This window comes from Ictalurus furcatus, chromosome 28, assembly GCF_023375685.1.
Source record: "Ictalurus furcatus strain D&B chromosome 28, Billie_1.0, whole genome shotgun sequence".
NCBI classification, from domain to species: Eukaryota; Metazoa; Chordata; class Actinopteri; order Siluriformes; family Ictaluridae; genus Ictalurus; species Ictalurus furcatus.
In genome coordinates this window covers 17,270,393-17,298,387 of record NC_071282.1, presented here as the reverse complement: position 1 = coordinate 17,298,387, position 27,995 = coordinate 17,270,393, and the positions used below count along the sequence as shown (strand labels likewise).

At 40.2% G+C, this 27,995-nt stretch overlaps 2 protein-coding genes across 2 annotated transcripts; one reads left to right on the top strand and one right to left on the bottom strand.

Annotated features, from left to right (window-relative positions):
* The first annotated feature begins 425 nt into the window (after positions 1–425).
* LOC128603365 (3'-5' RNA helicase YTHDC2) lies at positions 426–16,698 on the top strand. Its single transcript, XM_053617729.1, has 31 exons — positions 426–487; positions 2,602–2,766; positions 2,926–3,016; positions 3,099–3,298; positions 3,455–3,657; positions 3,797–3,963; positions 4,752–4,854; positions 5,312–5,468; positions 5,870–5,977; positions 6,102–6,250; positions 6,367–6,502; positions 6,604–6,730; positions 7,211–7,276; positions 7,629–7,807; positions 8,208–8,304; positions 8,397–8,484; positions 8,606–8,686; positions 8,801–8,883; positions 9,107–9,212; positions 9,362–9,481; positions 9,876–10,148; positions 10,657–10,783; positions 10,977–11,182; positions 11,331–11,526; positions 11,963–12,075; positions 12,392–12,675; positions 12,816–13,008; positions 13,314–13,517; positions 13,628–13,810; positions 15,253–15,324; positions 15,679–16,698. Exons 2-31 carry the CDS (start codon positions 2,607–2,609, stop codon positions 15,682–15,684), a joined length of 4,278 nt encoding a protein of 1,425 aa, XP_053473704.1. The 5' UTR covers positions 426–487; positions 2,602–2,606; the 3' UTR covers positions 15,685–16,698.
* Positions 16,699–16,720: 22 nt separating this feature from the next.
* On the bottom strand, positions 16,721–18,138 carry LOC128603369 (oxytocin-neurophysin 1-like). The gene is made up of 3 exons (XM_053617732.1): positions 17,828–18,138; positions 17,212–17,416; positions 16,721–16,860 (listed from the first exon to the last, which is right to left on the bottom strand). The coding sequence occupies exons 1-3, from the start codon at positions 18,029–18,031 to the stop codon at positions 16,721–16,723; spliced, it is 549 nt and encodes a 182-aa protein (XP_053473707.1). The 5' UTR covers positions 18,032–18,138.
* Between the last annotated feature and the right edge of the window lie 9,857 nt (positions 18,139–27,995).

Here is a 27,995-nt window from a genome sequence, read left to right as displayed (position 1 = left end):
TGTATTACTCTGTAATTACAGTCAAATAAGATTACTCTCTGGTGAAGCATGGAGATAAGACATGCTGTATAATGTCTTTTAATTTTAACCAATAAATTCTCCTCTAGAATCTTTTCCTTTTGTGTTTCCTTTGTGAATTGCAATGTCAAAGTTTTGTTGTTGTTTTTTGGGGGGTTTTTTACTAATTAAAAAAAGATTAACGGAGAACTCTGTGTAATTGCCGATCAATAATAATCTCCTGAGTTTTCTCGTTATTTGACACCTAGCAGGTTTAGCCGGTAGGCGTCATCCATTAAACAACAACAATGCAGAATCACAAATAGCTTCTTATTCCCTTTATAGACGCACTACATAGGGCGTGTAAGACCTTTCTAGCAGCCTAACAAGTGTGCACTTTCTAACACGAAGCCGTTTGGGATGCAGCTGCTAAGTTTCATTCATGCTAGCCGGTTCAGTGTGTATTGGCTAGTGCAACGCAGGAAGGAAAGTAAGTAAAGAATTTGTTCAGCTCTGATTTTTTATATTTTATACTAACTGTTTGAGGTGTTTTTAACAGTATACAGTACCAGAGGTGTTAATGACATATGTCATGAATGCTTCTTTTTTGTTGTTGTTGTTGTTTACACGCGACAAAGTTGATTCTTGCTAGCTATGAGCTGTCATCAGTTTAGCTAATTTGTCAGTAGAACTAGCTAACGGAGATATACATTTATATTTTCCAAAACAGGTGGTACAAAATTGTATCGTCATTTTAAAAAAATAAAAAAATAAAAAAAAATTTCTAAATTATGTTATGTTAGTTAATGTAGCTGGCTAGGCTCAGGGAACTGTGTATAAAGAGAACTAAATTAATCAGTGTTAGTATGAGTTATATTAATGTGAGTATGAGTTATATTAATGTGAGTAGAACGGGCAGTAAAAAGGCTTCGGTTTCGTTTCTTGGTTGAAAGTGTGAGGCCTGTGAAACTGGAGAGATAATCTGTGTTAATGATTTCTGAAGTAAACAGATGAATTGAATGAGCCCCCTCCCGCCCAGGACTGGGTCTGTCTGTCTGTCTGTCTGTCCCCCGATCTATCTATCCATCTATCCATCTATCCATCTCCCTCTCTAATTTCTGTCTGTCTGTCCATCTATCTCTTTGTCAGTCTGTCTATTTATCTGCCTGCCTATCTATCTATCTATCTCCCTCTCTAACGTCTGTCTGTCTGTCTATCTATCTATCTCTTTGTCAGTCTGTCTGTTTATCTGCCTGCCTATCTATCTATATATCTCTTTCAGTCTGTCTGTTTATCTCTCTGTCTATCTGTCTGTCTGTTTGCCTCTCTCTCTCTCTCTCTCTCTCTCTCTCTCTCTCTCTCTCGCTCTCTCTCTCTCTCAGCCTGTCTGTTTATCTCTTTATCTGCCTGTCTGTCTGTTTATCTATCTATCTATCTATCTATCTCCCTCTCTAACTTCTTTCTGTCTGTTTGCCTCTCTCTCTCTCTCTTTCTCTCTCTCTCGGCCTGTCTGGTTATCTCTTTATCTGCCTGTCTGTCTCTTTGTCTGTTTATCTGCCTGCCTATCTATCTATCTATCTATCTTCTGTCTGTCTATCTACCTATCTTTTTGTCAGTCTGTCTGTTTATCTGCCTGCCTGCCTATCTATCTATCTATCTATCTATCTATCTCCCTCTCTAACTTCTTTCTGTCTGTTTGCCTCTCTCTCTCTCTCTTTCTCTCTCTCTCGGCCTGTCTGGTTATCTCTTTATCTACCTGTCTGTCTCTTTGTCTGTTTATCTGCCTGCCTATCTATCTATCTATCTATCTTCTGTCTGTCTATCTACCTATCTTTTTGTCAGTCTGTCTGTTTATCTGCCTGCCTATCTATCTATCTATCTATCTATCTATCTATCTTCTGTCTGTCTAGCTACCTATCTTTTTGTCAGTCTGTCTGTTTATCTGCCTGCCTATCTATCTATCTATCTATCTATTTTCTGTCTGTCTGTCTGTTTATCTGCCTGCCTATCTATCGATATATCTCTTTCAGTCTGTCTGTTTATCTCTCTGTCTATCTGTCTGTCTGTTTGCCCCCCCCCCCCTCTCTCTCTCGGCCTGTCTGTTTATCTCTTTATCTGCCTGTCTGTCTCTTTGTCTGTTTATCTGCCTGCCTATCTATTAATTAACTAATTAATTAGAGGTCGACCAATAGAGGATTTTACAGATACTAATAACTTGTAAAGTTGGGCAGTACCTACCGATAAACGATTAATCAACCGAGTTTTTAAAATTGATACTGAATGAAAACATAACACTCAAAGTAAAATATTAGAGACCGCTCTCGTACCGTATATGACAGCGGACCCTTCTCAGCCGCTCCTGCAATGGACGCAACCGGGAAAAACCGTCGGTGTGGCCGATAACCGATCGTTCCAGTAATCGTTTCGGCTGTGCCGATTAATTGGCATAGTCTATCAATCAGTCAGCCACTACTATCTGTCTGTCTATATCTTGATCGGCCTGTCTAACTATTTATCTATTTGTCCCTCTGTTTATCTGTTCGTTTATCTCTAGACTATCATTAGAGCCACTTTAAATCCATTTTTCTGTTTTTCTCTTACAAGGTGCTATGTCTCGGTCGAACGCCACCTCTCAGAAACCGAACATGAATCCATCGAAGCAGTCTGGTTCAAAAAAAGCCAGAGGGCTGAAAGACATCAGGATCGATGAAGAGGTTAAAATTGCAGTGAACATTGCGCTGGAGAAATTCCAGTACAGCGACCAGAGAGGTGTGTTTATCCTGATTGGGACAGAAGGCACCATCAGGAACCTTTTCACTCCTCCTGTAGTTTGACTTTAGCTGGAATGTATGAGTTTGGATCCGTTTTAGATGATTGATATATTGATTTTTCTTTTTTCTTTTTTTTTTCTTTTATGTATACACATAGAGATGGAGTTTCCTTCTTCACTGACCAGCACAGAGAGAGCGTTCATACATCACCTTGCACAATCCCTGGGTTACATTTCAAAAAGTAAAGGGTAAGTGTATCTACCTGGAAATCCTGACTTTATAAAACTAAACAGAACGTACTCGTTGATGTTGTTACTTGTGTCATTACAGTAAAGGAATACACCGCTTCCTCACGATATGGAAGAAGGACCGTCCAGAGGCAGCGCAGTCCATTATGACCTTTAACCTCACCCACAATTCCAAGCACGTGGTCCAAAACCTGCTGCAGAGGTTCCCTATAACTAGTAAAGAGCGCGCTGATCTGCTCCAACGCACTGAGAGAGGGCTCGCTGTTTCTCCAGAAGCTGCTGGTAGACACTTATTCAGCATCGTTCTACTGTTTCTTTAATTATTCTGATTATTATTGCGATTAATGTCCGTATTACAGGAGCATCTCAAATCTAAAAATCGAAAGTCGTACCGGTTTAGTAACTATGATTTTAACATGAAGCATTTTATTTCCCCAGATAATGGACGAGACAAGAACAGGACGAGCGGGCGGCTGAGTAATGGCATCCCTCAGGTCCCTCAGAGGAGAGGTCCGTCTGAGCTGGAGTGTTTTCGGAGAACGCTGCCTGTGTACGAGCGGCAGGAGGAGATCGTGGCGACCATCGAGGAGAACCAGGTGGTGCTGATCGTGGGTGAAACGGGTTCAGGGAAAACCACCCAGGTGAGGTGCACATGTACAGCGGTGTGAATACTGGATGTAATAATAATAATATAATAATATGATATAGTAATAATAATAATTCATTCATATTCAGTCATTGTTATTTAGAGAGATATCCACTTGTGCGTGCGTTTCCTAGATTCCTCAGTTCCTGATGGACGCCTGCAGCCAGAAAGGAAATCCCTGCCGGATCTTCTGTACGCAGCCCAGGAGGCTGGCAGCCATCGCTGTGGCGGAGAGAGTGGCGGCCGAGAGAGGAGAGCGCGTCGGCCAGGCCATCGGCTACCAGATCCGCCTGGAGAGCAGGTAGAATGACCAGACCTTTCCACTTATTTAAAACCTTCATTTATCCATCTGTACATCCATCCATTTCTCTTAGTCTATCTGTCCATTCATCCACCCAACCTTTCCTCTTATTTAAAACCTTTTATCCATCCAGCCATTTCATTTAGACCATCTGTCTATCCATCTTATTCTGGATATCCACCCAAATATTTCCTCTTATTTAATCCATCCATTCATCCATCCAATCTCTCTAATCCATCCATCCATCCGATCTGTCTTATCCATCCATCCATCCATCCATTCTGTCTAATCTATCCATCCAATCTGTCTAATCCATCCATTCATCCATCCAGTCTCTCTAATCCATCCATTAATCCATCCGTCCATCCATCCATCCAATCTGTCTAATCTATCCATCCCAATCTGTCTAATCCATCCATCCATAAAAATCTGTCTAATCTATCTATCCAATCTGTCCAATCTATCTATCTATCCAATCTGTCTAATCCATCCATCCAATCTGTCTAATCTATCCATCCAATCTGTCTAATCTATCCATCCTTCTCTCCATCCAGTCTGTCTAATTCAAGACAGTCCATCCTTCCGGTCTGTCTCAGGCCATTCATGTAATTCAGGACATCCATCCATCTCACTTATAATAGAAAATACCCTTCACTAAGCTTTAATCTAACTCTGATTGAAAAAAATAAACCCAGTGGTGTGCATGTGATATATCTGCCATGTCGGAAGACGTACTGTATAAACTTCATAAAGTTTCAGTGACGATCAAATATTTTTCCCTTGTCCAGAGTTTCTCCCAGGACCTTACTGACCTTTTGCACGAGTGGCGTGCTGCTCAGAACGCTCATGGCTGGAGACGCCGTCCTCTCCAGTGTCACACACATCATTGTGGTAAGCACACGTTTTAGATTATTTACTGGGATGCCTCTACAACCATGTGTACACCACATCTGCAGTTTTGCTACTGTGTGTTTGCGTGCATGATTGCACCAGCGTAGCGACAGCTTTCAGGCATGCTCCTTCCTATTTCATGGGTGTGCCATTTAAAAGGAGTGGTTTATTCAAATAACAAATAGAAGTTAATAACGATATAATAATGAAATAACTTTTCGGTGCACTTATAACTCCTACTGTTGTCTTCCTGTTAGAGGGAGTGTCTTTTTAGTCACACTTGTGCAAAATATCATTTTGATATGGAATCAATTGCCTTTTCTTTTTTATTTTTTAACACTTTAACATATATAACTTCATGGCATTCAAGGAAACACTGCTTTACCTTCATTAAAAAAAAAATAAATAAATAAAAACCTCACTATTTCAAATGTTCACCTACCTCCTTATTTCTTAGGACGAGGTCCATGAGCGGGACGGCCTGACGGATTTCCTCCTCACCAAGCTGCGGGACGTGCTGCAGAAGATGCCTTCTCTGAAGCTCATTCTCTCTAGTGCTGCCCTGGATGTGGATCTTTTCACCAGATACTTTGGCCCTTGCCCGATTATTTACAGTGAGTGAAATAAATGAGCATCCAAATGCATAATGAATCATTTTGTTGATTGGTTACAAAACTGTACGACCAATATTTGGCCACTATCAGTTATAGTGTGTGTGTATATAGTGTGATGGACGTTGGACCCTGACATGGATTAAGCAGTGACTGAATTCACACTAAGGTGCGGTAAACACCGCGCCCAATACGCTCCCGTGTTAATCATCGTCGCCTTGCTTTTGTCCCATGAGCATCATATCTGACCTACCGCTCCTGTCAGCATATGAATAAACACCTCTAGCTCCTTTAAAGGATCTTTCTATGCTTCCACAAAGCATTGCTTGGCCATATAGTGTACGAAAATCTAACACCGGAACGCGATTCTATGCCGACAAGTTGTGTTCTATCTTTCTTTGAAGTCAAAGGACGGCCGTACGACGTCAAAGCGCTTTTTCTGGAGGACATTTTGCGGACCACTGGCTACACAAACAAGGAGATGGCCAAATATAAAGCAGAGATGCAAAAAGGTGATTTAAGCCTCTCTTTATTTTTTGGAAATGTATTCAAAGATCTTGATTTAATGTTTGTTTGCTAAGCCGTTTACACTACCATTAATTTATGCTCCTGCGTGTGTGTGAGCGTTTTGTGCAGAAGCAAAGCAGCAGACGTCTCTTATAGAGTGGTGCGAAGTGAAAGTGGGCGTATCCCCGCCAGAGTGTCGGAAGAACCGGCAGTCCGCCAGCGTCCCGCAGGAGGCTGACCTGCTGGACAGCGGAGGGGACAGTGTCTTCAGCCAGATGGTAAATGTTCTTCAGGAAGTTCAGTTCTTTTGGGATGACTGTGCATGAGATCAGTAAGTAAATCAACGTGCCACAAAGATCAGTCACTTTTTTTTTTTTTTTGCCTGTGCTTCCAGAGTGAGAAAGACGTGACCTCGCTGGAACCATGGCTGCTGAAGGAAATGGACGCTTGCATCTCGAGCATCTTTCTGCAGCAGGATGCTGATGCCTTTGTGCAGCTTTTTAACCTGATTGTCAACGAGAACATCAGTGGTACGGTGCTCACGGACTCGCTCGCATATACATACAGTACACGCTACTATCTGCTTTAAAAGCTACATATCACTTCTTTTTTTTTCCTGTGTTCGTTTCAGTGGACTACAGGCACAGCGAAACGAGCGCCACGCCCCTGATGGTGGCTGCAGGGAGAGGCTTCATCAGCCAGATGGAGCAGCTCCTCAGCATGGGGGCCAACGTGCATGTTAAAGCTTCTAATGGCTGGTGAGGACAGAGCTGAACTTCGATATGACTATAGTATTACAGTTTTCATTTACAGCAATTATTCAATAATAAACTACTAAAAAAAAGTCCATCTAAAATAGAAAACATTTCTTACTTTGTTCAGATTAGAGAATTCAGGAAGATATCTTTATGAACCGTGTGTGTGTGTGTGGAATAACGTGTCATTCTGTTATCGGAAAATAATCAGGCCCCACAGGGAGTTGTGGTGGTGATAGTTTTGTTTTGTTTTTTGTGTTTTTTTTTGTTGTTGTTTTTTTTTTCCAAATAAGAGCATGTCTTAAATGTTTGTTTTTTTCCCATTATACTGCGGCAATTTGCCAACGCTAACGATTTTTATCTGATCTGAAATGATGACAGTTTTTCTTACTCTGTATGTGAAAATATTAGAGAAACCTATTGTCTTTTTTCTTTTTCTTTTCTTCTTCTTCTTCTTTTTTTTTCTTTTTTTTTTTTTCCCAGGACCGCTCTTGACTGGGCCAAACACTTCAACCAGACTGAAGCAGTAGATCTGCTAGAGTCACACATGTGAGTACTTCAACAAATGATCCGATAAGTACGTGTCACCGTTCATCTAATTATTTGCCAGTAAACTCGGCAAAAACGAAGAACACAATTAAATTTGAACTTCTTTCTTTTTGTTTTTTAGTTTTTTGTTTTGTAACTCTCGTATATTCATTTGGCAGAGTTATGCTTGCAAACTAGACATAATGCTGTCTTCCTTCAATCAGGCTCCAGCACTCTTTTCTCTCGCATATACACAGATATTGAAAAAAAAAAAAAACCCCCAAAAGATAACGCTATACATGCACGGACTATCCTGAGTATTAGATTAAAGTTCTGGTGTCTGTTTTGGATATGGTTTTGTACGTCTGTGCAGCTCGTCTGTGGAGGCAGGTCAGCTGGACGAGTCGTCCCTGGTGCAGTCAGCCAGCGGAGAGCTCAGCGCTCAGGACAAGGAGCTGCTCAAGGCTTACCACCACAGCTTTGATGATGAGAAGGTGGACCTGGACCTCATCATGCACCTGCTCTTCAACATCTGTCAGAGCTCTGATGAAGGTGAGAGTAAGGATAGGATGAAGAATTGTTTCCCGATGGGATATGAAGACATGTAGCCCAAAATCAAATTATCCTAATTGTCGATTTGTGGGTTTAAGAGAAGCAAAAGCAGCATTGTGTGGCTATGTAATTAACCGTGTGTTATCTAGCAACGCGAGATGAGTTTGGGTTTGGTTACGACACAACAAAACTAACGAAGATACCACACCAACTACCTGGAGGAACCTGAGAAATGCACTTTTATAGTTTATATCTGTTCTTTTATTGTTCTCAAGCTGGACATTACAGGTCAGGAAATGTCTTTAGTACCCTGGTGTGTTATTGGGAACTATGCCATAAAGAACATTTTTGATCAGTCTGATGTGTGTGTTTTCGTTTCTCTTCTCTTCTCTGTCCCTAGGTGCAGTCTTGATATTTCTGCCAGGATACGATGAGATAGTTGGACTGCGAGACCGCATTCTTTTCGACGATAAAAGATTTGCAGATCATCAGCATAGGCGTGTGAAGTTTCATGCGTCACTTCATCTGAAATCTGCAGAATGTTTATTCGTGCATAATTTACTTGTAATGCTTTGTTATCGTCCTTCAGGTACCAGGTGTTCATGCTGCACTCCAACATGCAGACCTCGGATCAGAGGAAAGTTCTGAAACCAGCTCCGGGCGGGGTTCGCAAAATTGTGAGTGCACTTTTCTTTTTTTTTACATTTAGCACGCTTCACCGTGTTAATTTTCCTTACGGCTGATTATCGTGGTTATATCCCTTCTTTTTTTTTCTTTTTTTTTTCTTCCCCCTGTAAGATTCTCTCAACCAACATTGCTGAAACGAGCATCACCGTCAACGATGTTGTCTTTGTAATTGACTCTGGCAAGGTTAAAGAGGTAATTTTAGAAAATTCTGTTTAAATCCAAGACAACTTGCTGTGTTACATCTCGGATACATTCATTTCTTTATTATCTTTTTTTTGGGTGGTGTTTTTTTTTTTTTTGTGACAGAAAGCTTTCGATGCCCTGAATCATGTGACCATGCTAAAGATGGTGTGGATATCGAAAGCAAGCGCACTACAGCGTAAAGGAAGGTGCATAACTCTCTATGTTTATGTATTCAACAGTGCTGTGACATTTTAACACTATTACTATCAGGAATGCTAATCATGCTAGACACATAACAGCCTGTGACTACCGGACCTAGAACTCAGTTCTGGCCCAAACTGACCCTAACCCCTTAAAAATGCCTGAGATCCCACAACAAACACTTGGAATACCAATACACCTCCCCCCCCCTCTTTTTTTCTCCCCAAGAGCTGGACGGTGCAGGCCGGGAATCTGTTTCCATCTGTTCAGCCGGCTGCGCTTCAATAACATGCTGGAGTTTCAGGTTCCTCAGCTGCTGCGTATGCCTCTGCAGGTATATTCTCATGCGTGTGCACTCGGCATATCTCCAGCATATCTCATGCATGTGCACTCGGCATATCTCCAGCAGTTAAATCCATACTGAGCGATTCAGAAGTGAGAAAGTAATAGTTTTTGATCTTTCTCTCTCTCTTTGTGTTTTAGGAACTCTGTCTTCACACTAAAATTTTGGCACCCATTACCTGCTCCATCGCAGAGTTCCTTTCCAAAGCCCCGGAGCCACCACACCTGCTCACTGTGAAGAACGCTGTACAGATGCTCAAGGTGTTAATCACAAACATTCACACCTTTCAGCAAAATGTCAGGCTGTTAAAGTGATGTCACAGAATACTACCAGAGCCAAATTTCTAGAATGTCTGTCTGTCTGTCTGTGTTTCATTAGGGAATTTTACAATGCTTATTCTTGGATTTAATTAAAGAACCTTACTTCATTCATCACAAAACACATCATAAGTATCTCCAGAAATTAAGCATTCCCAAAATTGCATTGTTGTTGTTTGGGAAAAAAGTTTATTTAGTCCTGTCTTCTATTTTTTTTTTTTTTCTCCCCTTGATGTGACGTCAGTTCTGAATGCTCTAAATTAAAATTTTCAATATACTTGTATGAAAAAGGGATGACCTAAAACATTTCTTTCAAATTCTATGTGTTTATAACAAGACCATAGATGCCATGGACCCTTGGGAGGACCTGACCGAGCTGGGCTACCACCTGGCCGACCTGCCCGTGGAGCCACACCTGGGCAAGATGGTGCTATGTGCAGTAGTGCTCAAGTGCCTGGACCCGATCCTCACCATCGCCTGCATGCTGTCCTACAGGGAACCGTTTGTACTACCGGCTCAGGCTTCACAAAAACGAGCCGCCATGCTGTGCAGGAGATGCTTCGCTGCGAACACCTTCAGCGATCACATGGCCTTGCTCCGGGCTTTTCAGGTAGCCACACTCGCTGCCTGACAGTTCACCGGACAAATCTAAACATGTACTGATCATGTAATACAAAACACTGTGATTTTTTTTTTTTTTGTGGTCTTGGCTTTATATGTTTTGGGTTTTGTTATTTTGGATTAATTGACAGATTATTGCATGTTTCCTTTTTGGAGGGGAAAAAAGCAATCAAATGAAATCAAATGCTTTTAGAAAAATGCTTTAGCACTTAAAAAAAAAAAAAAAAAAGGAATATTGGGACAATCTACTGTTGGTTGTTAAAAATGGCTTGTTCGTGTATTACAAGCGCAAGAGTTATTAACATGCAAAAGGCTGATTTTTATAATACCTAGCTTAACGCTTATCTTTTTCAGTGATGAGTTTACACCGGTCTTGCAATCTAGACCAAGATTAAGCCTAATCCATCTCTAGGAAACTTTGGAATCTGTATAAATCGAGGAGGCCATTTTATCCAGTGTTAACGTTTCTGATGTACGACGCGTGTTCCGTATCTCAGGCATGGCAGAAGGCCCGCAGTGACGGCTGGGAGAGGTCTTTCTGTGAGAAGAACTTCCTGTCACAGGCCACCATGGAAATCATCATCAAGATGCGCACCCAGTTGCTGGGCCAGCTCCGTGCCATAGGTACACCAGTAACGCTCCAGGATCCAAACAATGCATGGTTCCAGCTCTGAATTCTGGAGAAAAAAAAAATTCTTGTATATTGTAGACCGGGACTGAAACGATTGTCTTTTCATACAGTATTAAAATGATACGACCTGTTACACAGCACCACTGTTATTTCAGTATAGCTCAACACACACACTCTGGCGTTCAGGTTTTGTTCGCGCTCGGGGTTGCAGCGACATCCGTGACGTCAATCAGAACTCCGAGAACTGGGCGGTGGTGAAGGCGGCGCTCGTTGCAGGAATGTACCCAAAGCTGATCTGCGTAGACCGCGACAACCAAACACTCCGAGGCGCCAAAGAGAAGAAGGTTCGCTTCCACCCTACGTCCATCCTGAGCCAACCCCAATACAAGAAGGTCAGTTTCACATCAGCCAAACAGAACCACCCACTTATTTATTTATTTATTTATTTATTTATTCATTTATTTATTTTTAAATGCTGTTTTTCTCAGAAGTTGGATGTATGTACATAATGAACTAGTATATCAAATTTCCTGGCTTCAGATCCCTCCAGCTAACAGCCAAGCAGCAGCAGTTCAGGCTCTGCCTACAGACTGGTTGATCTATGACGAGATGACACGAGCTCACTGGATAGCCAGCGTGCGCTGCTGCACTGCGGTCACTCCGCTCACCGTGGCTGTGTTTGGAGGGGTTGCCAAACTGCCCAGCACGGCGCTTCAGGAACCTTCCACACCCCGAGGTGACCCACGATCACCAAAACGATCAAGCAGTTTATATAATGTATACCCGTTTTGGTTGAACTAGCCGAATTTTCCACTTCTCAATCAGCCGGCATATCCCCGACATTTCCGACGTTCTCGCTCTTAGAGCTACGAGTCTAAACGTGCTTCGGTTAAATGGCTGTATTTGGGGTAAATAGGACATTTTGGTACATTTCTCTGAACATTCTGTTAAGGAAGGAGCTATATATACATGAAATAAATATATACAACAGCGGTGCTGGCATCTAGCTCATCAATATCTTTCTTGTTGTCTACAAGCTATGATAACTCTCTCCTGTAAGTCTATATTTATTGTTTTGGTTATTTAGGTTAGCCTGGTTTTGGCTGCTGTTAAATAGCTGTAAGTGTTGAGATGTACAGTTCCAAACATCGTGTTTTTGTGTATATTCGCAGTAGTAGACGATGCTCTGTGTGAGAGCAGTGACAGCGACAGTGAGGCTCGCTCCACAGATCAGCTGGCTCAGGTGAAGATCGACGAGTGGCTTAACTTCAAATTGGATCAAGAGGTAATTGGGCAGAGAATGTAGAACGTGTAGATAGTTTTCGTTCCTTTCCTCCGCCCTTCCCCAATTTTTTCCTCTATTATTTTTTGATTATTTTCCTCTATATTATTTATTGCGCCGCCATTTATTCTACCAAACCTTCTTTGCACTCTATTGTGCAGAATGTGTTTTTTGTTTGTTTGTTTGTTTGTTTGTTTTTTTCTGTAATGTTTCTGACGCGGCTTCTGGGACAAACTCATAGTTTTAAAATAAAATTGTTCAGCGGTAGATATTTTTGCACTTTGGTGTATTTCGATCTCCTGTTCTCTCGTTTCTGCAGATGGCGTCCATGGTGTTCCAGCTGAGGCAGCGTTGGCATAGCCTGTTCTTGAGGAGGATCCGTTGCCCCTCTAAGCCCTGGTCCGAGCTGGACGAGGCGACGATCCGGGCCGTGGTGTCTGTGCTGAGCTCCGAAGAGCATGCGACCGGCCTGCAGCAGCCCACGGGTATCGGCCAGAGACCAAAACCCTTAACTCCAGATGAGCATCAGCATCAGTCAAACAGCTGGAGGAGCGGACAGAGGTGTTTCACGGAACAGAGCTACGAGGCTCCCACACCAGACAGGTAAGACTTCTAGAAAGACAAAACGCTCACGCTGAGATGAATATTGTGTGGATTTATTATTTTTTTTCTTTCTTCACAAAACTACTACTCTAGGATTTTTCATGACTGTACCATGACTGTATTTACGTTTTATTTCCCAGGTCTCCAAAAGTGCCATCCGCTGTCTCTCAGTTTAAGAGCCAAAGAGATAAAGGTGTCGTTTTTTCCAAACGTTCAGCTGATGATCATCTCCCGGTAAAGTCAGACAGCCCCAGCTTAACCGGTCCCAGGACCAGTCCCTCGTCCACTTCCTCAACAAAAGGACCGGCCGTTCTTATGTCACCTTTACCTGGGGTGGGTAAAACCCATCATGGGCATCATAACATTGAATAATGACACCGAATAACAGTATATATTGATGATAACAGTACACAAAACTGAGTCACAGCACCTTCTACTAAAACATTGCAAATCAGCTGCAATTTATGAAAAGTACCATTTAAAAAATATAAATCTGGATTTTTTTTTTTTTTTTAAACCAGTTTAGAATACTCTTCACCTTGATACATCCATAGATTTTCTTGACCGTAGCATTGACTCTATAGTCTGTTCCTTTCTTTATTTTTAATCTACTATATATAATATTTAATCTACTCCAGGTTTCCCAGTCGCCATCGCTGAGACCCAGACCGTCAGTGCGTTACTTCATCATGAAGAGCAGCAACCTGAGGAACATCGAGCTCTCCCAGCAGAGGGGCATCTGGTCCACTACGCCAAACAACGAGCACAAACTGAACCGAGCCTTCCAGGAGACCGGCGCCATCTTCCTTATCTTCTCCGTGCAAGGCTCCGGACACTTCCAGGTGCGCCGCGAGACTCCGTAGAACCTCGATAAACCTTCAGTAGCTTAAAATAATGTCGAAATTCAGTGTCCCTTATTTTCACCTTGTAAAATCGGCACACTGTCGCACAGGGCTATGCTCGGATGACTTCGGAGATCGGGTCCAAGCGCTGTAAGGACTGGGGTGCTACCGGTCTGGGAGGAGTCTTCAGCGTGGAATGGATCCGTAAAGAGAGCCTCCCTTTCCAAGTCACTCACCAACTCCTCAACCCCTGGAACGACAACAAGAAAGTGCAGATCAGCCGGGACGGACAGGTGGGTCGTGATCGGGACCGGTAGCCGTACGACGTGGAATTAACTTGAATTTCAGTTTCTTTGCTTTGCATTATGAAATGTTCACATCTAACGAGTTATTTTTCTGGTCTTTGTTAAGACAAACACGAACAATTAGTCAGGATTTGTAGATTTCTGTTTAAAAAAAGAATAATTAAACATTGCAGTGGTCAAAGAAGAAGCAATGGTTTAAAAAAATAATAAAAAAAGATCCTCTATGCTACTACATGCTCTGTAAACAGCATTTATAAAATGTTTTTTTGCACGTAATGTATAATCCTTCTTCTGCGGTGACCTTGTGGCTTTACGTATTGTATTCCTGAGACTCATGAGTGTTTAAGAGCCATGTGCAATCATACACTGCATGAGATGTGCACTGGAAACACTATTGAATTGCAGTGATGACATCATCATATAGCGTCAAACTCTTTATGTTCTCTCTGAAAGGCCACTGAATTCAGAGCTTTTCTATATTTGTAGGAGCTTTTGAAATGGTGTAGGTGTAGCAGACACAGGCGAACCCTTGACCCATATAGGAAACGGGGTGGGGCGGGGTGAAGAATTGATTGGCTTGTTAAGACTAGAGCCGTGTTGAAATACTTATTATGCTATCTGAATTCTCTAATAATGTCTGAATACTCGGTGGATAAGAGTGTATAGTGCTTTATGTAGAAAGTCCTTCAAGAGCGAGGATGGGTCGAGGCTCGCCGATCTGCCAACAGGTGCATCAGAGAATAATCCAACACTTTGGGAACAACATTCCCCAAAGACAAAATCAGTAGGATTTTGGGCGTTTCACCTTCTACAGCGCACAATGTAATTAAAACATTCAAGGAATCCGGTCAAATCTCTGTGCGAAAGGGCGAGGCTGAAAACCGCTTCTGAATGCGCGTGATCTCCGATCCCTCAGACGTCACTGTCTTAAAAACTGTCATGAGTCTGTAATGGAGATCCTGACATGGGCTCAGGAATACTTTGCTAAACCTTTGTCGCTCGACACCATTCGCCGCTGCATCCACAGATGCAAGTTAAGGCTTTATGATGCAAAGCAGAAGTCATGCATGAACACTGTCCTGAAGCACCGCCCACTTCTCTGGGCTCGGTCTCATCTGAGGTGGACAGAAGCACAGTGGAATCGTGTTTTGTGGTCCGACGAGTCGACATTTCAAATAGTTTTTGGACAAAACAGCCGTCGTGTTCTCCGGGCCAAAGAGGTAAAGGACCGTCCAAGCTGTTATCGGCGTCAGGTCCAAAAGCCAGCGTCCGTCATGGTATGGGGGCGTGTCAGTGTCCATGGCTTATTATTAAAAGAAAAGGTGACGTTACACAGTGATAAACAGTCGACTGTCCCAACTTTTTCGGAATTGGGGTTGTATATTTGAAGCATGTTAAAACTTTTGTTTTTGTGTTCATATGACGTGTAGGAGCTGGAGCCTCAGGCTGGAGCACAGCTGTTGCAACTCTGGGATCGCTTCCTCAACAAACGGCAGCACGAGGTACGCCACACTGCCTGAGGCATAATCTGGGATTATAAACAAAACGAAAGTTACAATGTGTCATAGTTAATATTTATATATTTGCTTATCGATGGATTTGATTCATTGAGCGAGGTCTACAATTTAAATGATCAATTTATCTGGATCCTCTGAAATGGTGAGATTGCTCACCAAACAGAGCCAAATGTCCATGCGCTTTGTTAGAGGACTTATTTGCATAGTCCAAATTATAACACGTAGGTTCGACTGAGTGGGCGGAGTCAGCTGGGGCAAGGATTTGTGGAATTGTGTCCTTTAGCGTATTTAATGACCGTTATTGACATCAAACTTTTTTTCTTTTTTACGCTTTTCAAGCTGTGAAGAAGGATGTCAACGCTACTGTGACCTTTGACCTCATGCACCTCATCAGTAAGCAAAACGACGCATCGCCGAGACCCGAATATTTCACCTCACTTCCTGTCTTTTCATAAATATAATGAAGGTGATCCCGTTCAAACCGGAAACCATAGATATTCCACTGTTAGTGTTCAGTCCCATCCCAAACATCCGTTTACATCCATCCCATAATTATCAGTGTTGGCATTTTCGCGAGTAATGGGGCCAGGTTTTTTTCTTTTTTTTTTTTTTTAAATTGCACTAATTTCCTGTCTGTGCGAATGTTCCTCTGCTGCCAGATTTGCACAGACTGATGAAATGACACTATGTTCATGTTGTTGAGTTATTCGTATTATAATGTGAATTCTACTTAATCTGAAGAAATGGTCCTTCATGTAAGAGTGATTTAGTATAATAGAAAATATTCCCTCCAACTGTCTTTACCTTCACCAGCTTTCTGATTTATATACAAGTCGAGGAAAAGAAAGTTGAATTTTCCCCCTTGGTCTTACGAGAGCTCTTATTTGGTCATTTTTATGATGTTCACTTATTGGCTGGGTTTATTTAGCTGACTTTAAAGTGTACGGTCAGCTAGGCTTCATGTTCATCGATGCATGGTTTTATGTCAGATTTGAAGTCATATATGAAGTGATCTCATCTCTACAGACAATAAACAAGTTCATGGTTCAACTTTCAAAGTTTTGGAAAAAGTTCTTCAACATGGGATGAGACACAAATTGACGAGACCAGTGCTGACAGTTTTATTGGCTATATACTGTATTTACACTCTATGTAGATAGATGTACAGTGCATATTTCCATATAAGCATTTCAACATACTGCAGCACATTACTGCATACGGTGAAGATTCAGCGAGCTGGAACTCCTAAACTCATCGTCTGTGTGTGTTTCAGAGTGAATCGTGTGCATAAACAGGTCTACTTGTCTGTACTACACTGTGGGAGTGTTTGTATGAGTGTGTGTGTGTGTGTGTGTGTGTGTGTGTGTGTGTGTTGAAGGAGTTAGTATGCACTGCGTGCCCTGTCAGGATGGAGGATGTGCAACAGCAGCTCTCCCCGTGACCCGCCCAGGAAGCTCTTCCTTTCAGCCACGTCTTCATGTTCACTCCCGTCCACGCAGTCTGAATCCAGCGTACAGCCGTCTGTATGTACACACACACACACGCACACACAAACACACCGCAATGAGCTCATCAGCACAGCAAGCAAGAGCGCAGGAGCCCAAACTGCACTTTGTGTGTGAGCTCAGATAAAGTGATGAGGAAAATGTAAGCACACAAAAATAGTATCGAATGCAAACGGCATATTAATATCTTTTTTTTTTTTTTTTAATTAAAGTATATGAATATAGAAAAATAATTTGATAAATATTACAATTATTGCGGTAAAACCGGTATATAGTACAGACTGACTAAAAATGCTTACTTTATATGTTATGAAATAAATAATTCAGCAGTAAATTAAAACGACAAAGACATGAACAAAAAGGTCACCCGAGTCGCAGCAAACCCCGGGTGCGGCGCAGCGACCCTCGTCAGGTCCGCACGGCTTTCCTCCAGCCTCACACGGCGAGGACAGGTATTCTTCCTCCATACAGCGAGCCGTCACCGAAGCTCCGATCACGCAGCCCAGTCCTTCCCCGCAGCAGATACCGGGACCGAAACACCGGCCCTTATCTCCAGGACCGCACGCCATACACTGGAAACCGAGATCAGAGCAGATCGTGCTGTACAACACACTCCATTTCATGATCTGTGGCTTTATTTATTTATTTATTTATTTATTGGTACTTTCAAACCTTTTTTTTTATAAAAACGTACAGACAACAGTGCTGAAGTTTCCTGCTATGTAAAAGCAGTAAAGAAATAAGCAAAGTCTAATACTAGTGCTGGACTAAATACTCTTATCAGTTATACTGTGATTCTATTGTGATATTTTTAAAGCTCTTGCATTATTTGTCCTATTAAAATATATATTTTTTAAAAAAAAGCACATAAACCAACATAAAATGTGCAATTCAGTACAAAGATATGTTATATCTATACCGGATAAATATCACGATACCAGTTAACAAACGATCCATCGTCACATCCCCGGCGCTTGACTTACCTGCCTGAGGGCGGCGTCCGGAAATGAACGCTTCCCTCCTCTGGGGCAGTTCTGGATGTAACACGCAGAGGAAAGCGAGAGAACCGCGAAGGCACAGAGGAGAGAGAGCACCCGTGTTGCCATTGTCACGTCTTGAACCGAGATCTGACTCTCACTGGACTTTTCCTGCTTCTCCGTCTTGTCCGTGTTCACAGAAACGTCCATATTTATACCGAACGCCAATCACTGTTGCTATTGGATACTCCCCCTCCCACGTCGTCACCTTGTCCTAGTGAAGTGGTCCCTCGGTGCCAACAATGGATGGTTCAATTCATTCAAAAAGTGGACACTTTTTCAAAGAAAAATGCAGAGAAGACAATGTTGTGATTCCAACCGATTCATTCAACTGGTATTTTAATCATTACATTATTATTACTGTTTCCTTTTAAACAAATCATTAGTCAAAATGTGCAGAATGTAAGTGAACTCTTCTTTCTAGAGTCTAGTTCCTGTATTTGGATAAGGATAACCGTCATTATTAACAACACTGACGTGTCGTAGGTGTAGATATGTGAAATGATGAAGCACCTTTCAGCCATTTTAGGAAAATGCAGGTCTCTTGCACAAAATGACTGTCGGTGCGTGCGCGCTAATTATACGCGTAATCCGTGGCTGTATAGGATCCTGTAGGTCCTTCAGTCCTTAGAGGGTGTTCGTCTGTTTGTTCGTCAGCCCAAGGTCAGGTGTGTAGCAGAAGAGCAATGGGTCACATGATTAAAATGTCTTTTTTATAGAGCACTTTGTACATCTTTAAGCAGACAACACTGGGTTTGGATTTGTAGTGCAGAAAAGTGAAATGATGTGTATAAGGTAATCACATACACACATTTTAATTATTGAAATATATGTGTGTCTCTGGAAAATGCCTCTCTAGAAGCTGACTTGCCCAAAAATACTTCACACCTCTACAACCCCAATTCCAAAGACTCCGCCTCTCTAAGGTACTCTTTTTATACCCAGTCATCTTACTGGCCTGTTGCCTGTAAGTAGTAGTACTAGTAGCAGTAGTAGTACTAGTAGCAGTAGTAGTAGTACTGGTAGCAGTAGTTGTTGTAGTAGTACTAGTAGCAGTAGTAGTTGTAGTAGTACTAGTAGCAGTAGTAGTAGTACTGGTAGCAGTAGTTGTTGTAGTAGTAGCAGTAGTAGTAGTAGCAGTAGTAGTTGTTGTTATTGTAGTAGTATTAGTAGCAGTAGTAGTTGTTGTTATTGTAGTAGTATTAGTAGCAGTAGTAGTAGTACTGGTAGCAGTAGTTGTTGTAGTAGTAGCAGTAGTAGTTGTAGTAGTACTAATAGCAGCAGTAGTAGTAGTACTAGTAGCAGTAGTAGTTGTAGTAGTACTAGTAGCAGTAGTAGTTGTTGTTATTGTAGTAGTATTAGTAGCAGTAGTAGTTGTAGTAGTAGTAGTAGTAGTAGTAGTAGTAGTTGTTGTTGTAGTAGTACTAATAGCAGCAGCAGTAGTTGTTGTAGTAGTACTAGTAGCAGTAGTTGTTGTAGTACTAGTAGCAGTAGTAGTAGTAGTACTAGTAGCAGTAGTAGTAGTACTGGTAGCAGTAGTAGTTGTAGTAGTACTAGTAGCAGCAGTAGTAGTAGTAGGACTAGTAGCAGTAGTAGTTGTTGTTGTAGTAGTAGTTGTAGTGTTGTTGTAGTAATAGCAGTAGTAGTAGTAGTGGGACTAGTAGCAGTAGTAGTTGTTGTTGTAGTAGTAGTTGTAGTAGTGTTGTTGTAGTAATAGCAGTAGTAGTAGTAGTGGGACTAGTAGCAGTAGTAGTTGTTGTAGTAGTAGTTGTAGTAGTGTTGTAGTAATAGCAGCAGTAGTTGTTGTAGTAGTAATTGTTGTTGTTGTAGTTGTAGTAGTAGTTGATGTAGTAGTGGTGGTAGTAGCAGTAATTGTTGTTGTTGTAGCAGTAGTTGTTGTAGTAGTAGTAGTAGTAGTAGTAGTTGTAGTGGTGGTAGTAGCAGTAGTAATAGTAGCAGTAATTGTTGTTGTTTTAGCAGTAGTAGTAATAGTAGCAGTAATTGTTGTTGTTATAGCAGTAGTAGTTGTAGTAGTGTTGTAGTAATAGCAGTAGTAGTTGTTGTAGTAGTAGTAGTGGTGGTAGTAGCAGTAATTGTTGTTGTTGTAGCAGTAGTTGTTGTAGTAGTAGTAGTTGTAGTGGTGGTAGTAGCAGTAGTAATAGTAGCAGTAATTGTTGTTGTTGTAGCAGTAGTAGTAATAGCAGTAATTGTTGTTCTTGTTGTAGTAGCAGTAATTGTTGTTGTTTTAGCAGTAGTAGTAATAGTAGCAGTAATTGTTGTTGTTGTAGCAGTAGTAGTTGTAGTAGTGTTGTAGTAATAGCAGTAGTAGTTGTTGTAGTAGTAGTAGTGGTGGTAGTAGCAGTAGTTGTAGTGGTGGTAGTAGCAGTAGTAATAGTAGCAGTAATTGTTGTTGTAGCAGTAGTAGTAATAGCAGTAATTGTTGTTCTTGTTGTAGTAGCAGTAATTGTTGTTGTAGCAGTAGTAGTAATAGTAGCAGTAATTGTTGTTCTTGTTGTAGCAGTAGTAGTAATAGTAGCAGTAATTGTTGTTGTTGTAGTAGCAGTAGTAATAGTAGCAGTAATTGTTGTTGTTGTAGCAGTAGTAGTAATAGCAGTAATTGTTGTTGTTGTTGTAGCAGTAGTAGTAATAGTAGCAGTAATTGTTGTTGTTGTTGTAGCAGTAGTAGTAATAGTAGCAGTAATTGTTGTTGTAGTAGCAGTAGTAATAGTAGCAGTAATTGTTGTTGTTGTTGTTGTTGTTGTAGCAGTAGTAGTAATAGTAGCAGTAATTGTTGTTGTTGGAGCAGTAGTAGTAATAGCAGTAATTGTTGTTGTTGTAGCAGTAGTAGTAATAGTAGCAGTAATTGTTGTTGTTGTTGTAGCAGTAGTAGTAATAGTAGCAGTAATTGTTGTTGTAGTAGCAGTAGTAATAGTAGCAGTAATTGTTGTTGTTGTTGTTGTTGTTGTAGCAGTAGTAGTAATAGTAGCAGTAATTGTTGTTGTTGTAGCAGTAGTAGTAATAGTAGCAGTAATTGTTGTTCTTGTTGTAGCAGTAGTAGTAATAGTAGCAGTAATTGTTGTTGTTGTAGTAGCAGTAGTAATAGTAGCAGTAATTGTTGTTGTTGTAGCAGTAGTAGTAATAGCAGTAATTGTTGTTGTTGTTGTAGCAGTAGTAGTAATAGTAGCAGTAATTGTTGTTGTTGTTGTAGCAGTAGTAGTAATAGTAGCAGTAATTGTTGTTGTAGTAGCAGTAGTAGTAATAGTAGCAGTAATTGTTGTTGTTGTAGTAGCAGTAGTAATAGTAGCAGTAATTGTTGTTGTTGTAGCAGTAGTAGTAATAGCAGTAATTGTTGTTGTTGTTGTAGCAGTAGTAGTAATAGTAGCAGTAATTGTTGTTGTAGTAGCAGTAGTAATAGTAGCAGTAATTGTTGTTGTTGTTGTTGTTGTTGTAGCAGTAGTAGTAATAGTAGCAGTAATTGTTGTTGTTGGAGCAGTAGTAGTAATAGCAGTAATTGTTGTTGTTGTAGCAGTAGTAGTAATAGTAGCAGTAATTGTTGTTGTTGGAGCAGTAGTAGTAATAGCAGTAATTGTTGTTGTTGTAGCAGTAGTAGTAATAGCAGTAATTGTTGTTGTTGTTGTAGCAGTAGTAGTAATAGTAGCAGTAATTGTTGTTGTTGTAGCAGTAGTAGTAATAGTAGCAGTAATTGTTGTTGTTGTAGCAGTAGTAGTAATAGTAGCAGTAATTGTTGTTGTTGTAGTAGCAGTAGTAATAGTAGCAGTAATTGTTGTTGTTGTAGCAGTAGTAGTAATAGCAGTAATTGTTGTTGTTGTTGTAGCAGTAGTAGTAATAGTAGCAGTAATTGTTGTTGTAGTAGCAGTAGTAATAGTAGCAGTAATTGTTGTTGTTGTTGTTGTTGTAGCAGTAGTAGTAATAGTAGCAGTAATTGTTGTTGTTGGAGCAGTAGTAGTAATAGCAGTAATTGTTGTTGTTGTAGCAGTAGTAGTAATAGTAGCAGTAATTGTTGTTGTTGTTGTAGCAGTAGTAGTAATAGTAGCAGTAATTGTTGTTGTAGTAGCAGTAGTAATAGTAGCAGTAATTGTTGTTGTTGTTGTTGTTGTAGCAGTAGTAGTAATAGTAGCAGTAATTGTTGTTGTAGTAGCAGTAGTAATAGTAGCAGTAATTGTTGTTGTTGTTGTTGTAGCAGTAGTAGTAATAGTAGCAGTAATTGTTGTTGTAGTAGCAGTAGTAATAGTAGCAGTAATTGTTGTTGTTGTTGTTGTTGTAGTAGTAGTAGTAGTAATAGTAGCAGTAATTGTTGTTGTAGTAGCAGTAGTAATAGTAGCAGTAATTGTTGTTGTTGTTGTAGCAGTAGTAGTAATAGTAGCAGTAATTGTTGTTGTTGTAGCAGTAGTAGTAATAGTAGCAGTAATTGTTGTTGTTGTTGTAGCAGTAGTAGTAATAGTAGCAGTAATTGTTGTTGTAGTAGCAGTAGTAATAGTAGCAGTAATTGTTGTTGTTGTTGTTGTTGTTGTTGTAGTAGCAGTAGTAATAGTAGCAGTAATTGTTGTTGTTGTTGTTGTTGTTGTTGTTGTAGTAGTAGTAGTAATAGTAGCAGTAATTGTTGTTGTAGTAGCAGTAGTAATAGTAGCAGTAATTGTTGTTGTTGTTGTAGCAGTAGTAGTAATAGTAGCAGTAATTGTTGTTGTTGTTGTTGTTGTAGTAGTAGTAGTAATAGTAGCAGTAATTGTTGTTGTTGTTGTAGCAGTAGTTTTAAGATATACATATACTATAGATTCAAAATGTGACCATGTGAAGTTTTCCCCGACTGCCCCAAGAAAATCCACATATTAGGCCTGAAATTTGCTTCACTATTTTTCGTTTGAAGTCTTAAATCTCAAAATGTGTAATGAGAACATTAATCAACTAATTTACACTCATTAATAAAGCACTATAGAACGGCACCCTATTTGATCAAGGTGTTTAAAATTAAAATCCCACAGATAGAGAGGAGATGTGCATGCGCATGTAAGTGTATTTCTACCACTTGGACAGACTGAGATGCAAATCTCATACACAAAATATGCAAATGTGCTACTTTTTTTTAAGTCCGTAGACTACCTACATATATTTCCTATTCGTTTATGCAAAACTGAGTCATAACGTGAGACGTAAAAGGAATTAAGCGCAAATATACTCTTTACGTACGTCAGGTTAATGATCATCTCCGATTCAGCTGCTCGGTTCTCAGGTCTTTTTTTCTGAAAGCCTTTGCCAAATAAATAAATATCAGTAGGAGTGTGCGGAATGAGTTGCTTTAGAAACGAATTAATTATGCGCACAAACAGCCACATGTGTTATTCGAATTGATCTCTGTATTCACGCATCGCGTCTAACGACTCATATCTATGCGAGGCAGCAACAAACTGTGGGATTCAATGTAATGGCGTAATATGATTTCATCGTTCTGCAATTGTTTAAAGCATCTTAATGAGGAACACATTGAAGCAATCAATTCCTCCCTCGAGCCTTAATTATGTTTCGTAAAATTGCCACCTACGGTAGAGTGTAGCGAGAGTAGCGCATTCATATTAAGAAGCTGATCAACACAATCAGCAACACGAAAAGCACAGTCAGTTAGAGGCAGAGGAAAGGGCCAAAGAGTCAGGCTTCGACGTGGCAGCTAGAAGGAACTTCATGTTCCGTTGGCTTAATGGATTTGCATCAAATAGAAATCACGCAAGTATCAAATGACACATCAGCAGGACCAGTCTGATCTGCCTGGCCACTAAAGAAGACGATCTGGGCCCAGTTATCTTAAAGCGTTGTAGAGTTCAGATCTTTATATCTGGTAGAGAGAGTGAGATACGCGGTGATCGTCGTGCTGCTGGGCCTTTGAGAAACTCGGCCATTTTCATTTGCTGCTTGATCTAAATAAAAATTTTTAAAAAACAAAAAAACTCATTTGTTGGAGGATGTTTTTTGTTTTGTTCTTCAATACAGATTGATCGATCGAGAGATTAGGTAAGCGATAAAATATTCAGTTAAAGTTAAATATGGTGGAGGATCTTTAATGGTTTGGGAATGTTTTTCTGCCAGAGGACCTGGACATTTTGTTAGGATACATGGCATCATGGACTCCATCAAATATCAACAGATATTAAATGAAAACCTGACTGCCTCTGCCAGAAAGATTCAAATGGGCCGTGGTTGGATCTTCCAGCAGGACAATGATCCAAAATCAAGACGGAAATGGTTTACTGACCACAACATCAAGGTCCTGCCATGACCATCCCAGTCCCCTGACCTGAACCCCATAGAAAACCTGTTGGGTGAACTGAAGAGGAGAGTCCACCAGCGTGGACCTCGAAATGTGAAGGATCTGGAGAGATTCTGTACGGAGGAACGGTCTCAGATCCCTCGCCATGTATTCTCCAACCTCATCAGGTATTATAGGAGAAGACTCAGAGCTGTTATCTTGGCAAAGCGAGGTAACACAAAGTATTGACTAAAAGGGTGCCAATAATTGTTGCACACCAATATTTCACAAAGATATTTTTTACATATATAAACCTGTGTTGTGTTTGCAATTGTTTATCCATGAGAGCAGAGTATTTTTGAGCAAAAGATCAAAAGGTTAAACAAGAAAGACAATTTTTCACAGCCTCCATTGCTCATAATTACCAAGGGTGCCAATATTAATGGAGGGCGCTGTATATTGTTTAGAATAAATTGTTCTCCTTTTTTTCGGGTATGATTTTGAAGAATCTGAAAGAAGCCTTTTGTTAACTATACCGCTGTAGTTCTTCTGGTGTCCCAAAAAAGGTTTTCTGTGCTATTTGATAAATGGTTCATCAGATGGAAAACTGATGATGATGATGATGATGATGATGATGCTTAATTAAAACATTTTTTAAAGAGTCCTTCATAAACACGGGCAAAATAAACCGGTCTGCACGTCGTGCTTTCTGGCAAATTCTTTCAAAGAATTCTTCCGAAGGGTGCCAGAACTTTTGCCGTACAATGAGATTGAAAGAGGCGAATGTTTGAATGTTTCTCTTCGAGGAACAGCGCAGCTTGAGTGGAACACGTGTAATCATTTTGTGTATTATTCATGTATTAATGTCGTTTTGGTACATTTTGTGAAGGATGTACTGTAGATCATTCTAAAGCTGACCGTAGAGTCTATCATGTAAACGCTGAAGATAAATATAATACAAATCCATGGAAAAAAAAAAAGTTGTGTGCTGAGTTGACAAAAGGAAAGGACATCGGTACTTCATCACCAAGGGCATGTGTGACTCAGACACCACTGCTGGGTCACGGCTGAAAGAAACCTCACACACACACACACACACATTAATCAAAATTCACAACAAAATCAGACCTGCACTAACTAAAACTAATGACTTATGAAGATGAGTTTATTAAGAAACTTAATAAAGAAAAATGTCTTAACATACTCTCTATCTCTCTCTCTCACACACACACACACACACACACACACACACACACACACAAACAACACATCTTCAGATGATTATTTCAGCTTTGAGCTGCCACAGGTTTAGTAACCCATTCCCCTCCAAGGACAAGTTGCTCTTATTGATGTTTCTTCTACTTCTTCTTCTTCTTCATCTTCTTCACACCCCTCACACACTTCACACCCAGACCAGCTAGTCTTTTTGGCATCTTGTGCAAAGTTGCCATAAATCATATTTAATTTAATCTTCAGTGGCATGCTCTATCCCAGAGTGTAGTTCGAGTTCTCACTGCAACTTCCACTTTAGATAACATCCCGAATGCTAGAGAATATAGGGAATGTTTATAGCTTCTGAGAGTCGTTCCGATAAATATTCGGTTTTATTCAACTTTTGAGGGAGGTGTGTGATGAGTTAGACTTTGCCCAATGCTGGGAAACATTTCCTTGTTTCCCAGACAGCTCTTTGAAGAAGAAGAAAAAAAAACCATTAAAATATTCATCGATATCTCATAAAACTGCTAATCAATAAATAGTGTAAAAAAAAAAATCCGAACTCCAGTAGAAATCGCTTCAGCTGTGATCTGATGGAAATCTGCGCCACTCTGCTGCCACCCCGCGGTCAATTGTGAACATGACACCTCGGTGTAACGTATTAGGTTCATAATTAATATTACATGATAATAGCGGTGTAAAACGGAAGACCTTTCCACTAAAAATACCATCAATACAAACCATCAGCTGTTAACCATTAAAACCATTACCAAATGCTTTCCATGACCTAGCAGGACGTATTAAGGATGGAGGTAACATGCCACCATTTAGACAGCAACAAATTACCAGTATAAAGATCCACAGAGACCATTACAGTTTCCCATTATAACAATGACAATAACAAACACAAAATCAGTGCTTACACACACACACACACACACACACACACACACAAAGAAGAAGAAGAGGTAGAAGAAAGTAAGCTATACAGGCCATCTTTAAAATATCAGGCTAGCTAGCTTAGCTTGGAGAACATTAGCTAGCGTTGCCTAGATTTCCCTCCAGTTTAAACTTGTTGCACCCTGCTTCACTAAAATAACTGAAAGAAAAAAAGAAAAGAAAAAAAGCTTAATAATAACGAAAAATAATGGAAGAAAATGTCAAATTAGCCATTCAATGTTCCCGTCCTGCTTCAATTCAACACTATGAGTAGCAGCTAGTTTTACAGTAAAGTTAACGATACTGTAGCTACTCATTAAGGTGTTTTAATGCAGTAAAATCTCAGAACTGTAGATATTTTAGCAAAATACCTCACAGATTGCTGTGTCCAACAGTAAAATAGCATTATACTGGCTTGAATAGAGTGTTTAATTGTAGAAATGACTGAAAGTCTCTGTGTAATGTGTCATATATTAATGGCAAAAGGCCCTGAATCAATATTTAGCTTCCATGCTGGAAAAAAAAAAACAAACCCAAAAAACCAATAGAAACACTCATCGAATTTGTAATGGCTTTAATGGTCAAAATGGGAACTGTATTGCTTTTAATGGAAACTGTAATGGTCCGTGTTGGTCTCTACTGGTAATTTGTTGCCTTCTATTGGTGGCATGTTATGTCTAGTGGATATATCTAGATGTCTAGTACTATTAAGGACTCGTAAGTGTTTTAATGGTTAGCTGATGGTTTGTACTGGTATTTGTAGTGGAAACCATTCGAATTTCTGTGATGTTTTCTATTGTTTTTTGGGGGGGGGGGGGTTCAGCAGGGTTTTCTTTGGACGGGTTTCACCAACAATCATTTTAAACTCGGCTTGATAAATCTGAGATTAAAATCCTATACTTTGATTAAAACGTCGACCTGAGATTAATTCTGGTTCATTCCGCCCTGGTCAGTTTGCCAGTTTAAAAATAGTAAACATTACAAGATTCTTAAGATTGACATCGTCTTCCATTGTTGTTGTTTTTATATATATATCTTCCCTTCAGAATTGCACAAAACTCCTTCCTCTGAGAAGCTCTTTACTTTTCCGCAGTCCATTTAATAAATGCTGCTGTTTCGTAAATTCAAGTTAAGTGTAAATCTATAAAGTGTACATCTAAAAGGTCAAATCTAATACACCTAAGGGTTTTCCGGTTGTTCCTCTCTGGGATCCATATAACAGAGTCTTTCCCCCCAAGGGTCCAAGCAATTCCTTTTAAGAAGCTAAACGTGTATGAAATAAAATCCTGATTATTATTGGCGTGAGGTTTTGTGTAACTGGTCGAATAAATCAACTTCCTGTGAAATTCAGGTCAAAGTTTAATACCTGTTGGTGGTTTGCTTTTACATATCAGTTTGTTCTTAATATCAGGAAACGGGACAAATCCTCATTTACAGTGATGATGTATTACATGCGTTGATAAAGGCCAAATGAATCTGAAGTAGAAAATGAGATCAGGTTTGATAGACAGATAGACAGACAGATAGATAGACAGTTAGACAGATGGATAAATAGATAGAGAGATTTTCCATAATAATGTGATTCAAGTGTATATAGTATAATCGGTTGATTTTATTAACACTAAATGAGATGTTCAAACATATTTACATCAGACACATGGGTTGTTTTTTTTAGATCACACATTTATGTAAGCAGATGTACTG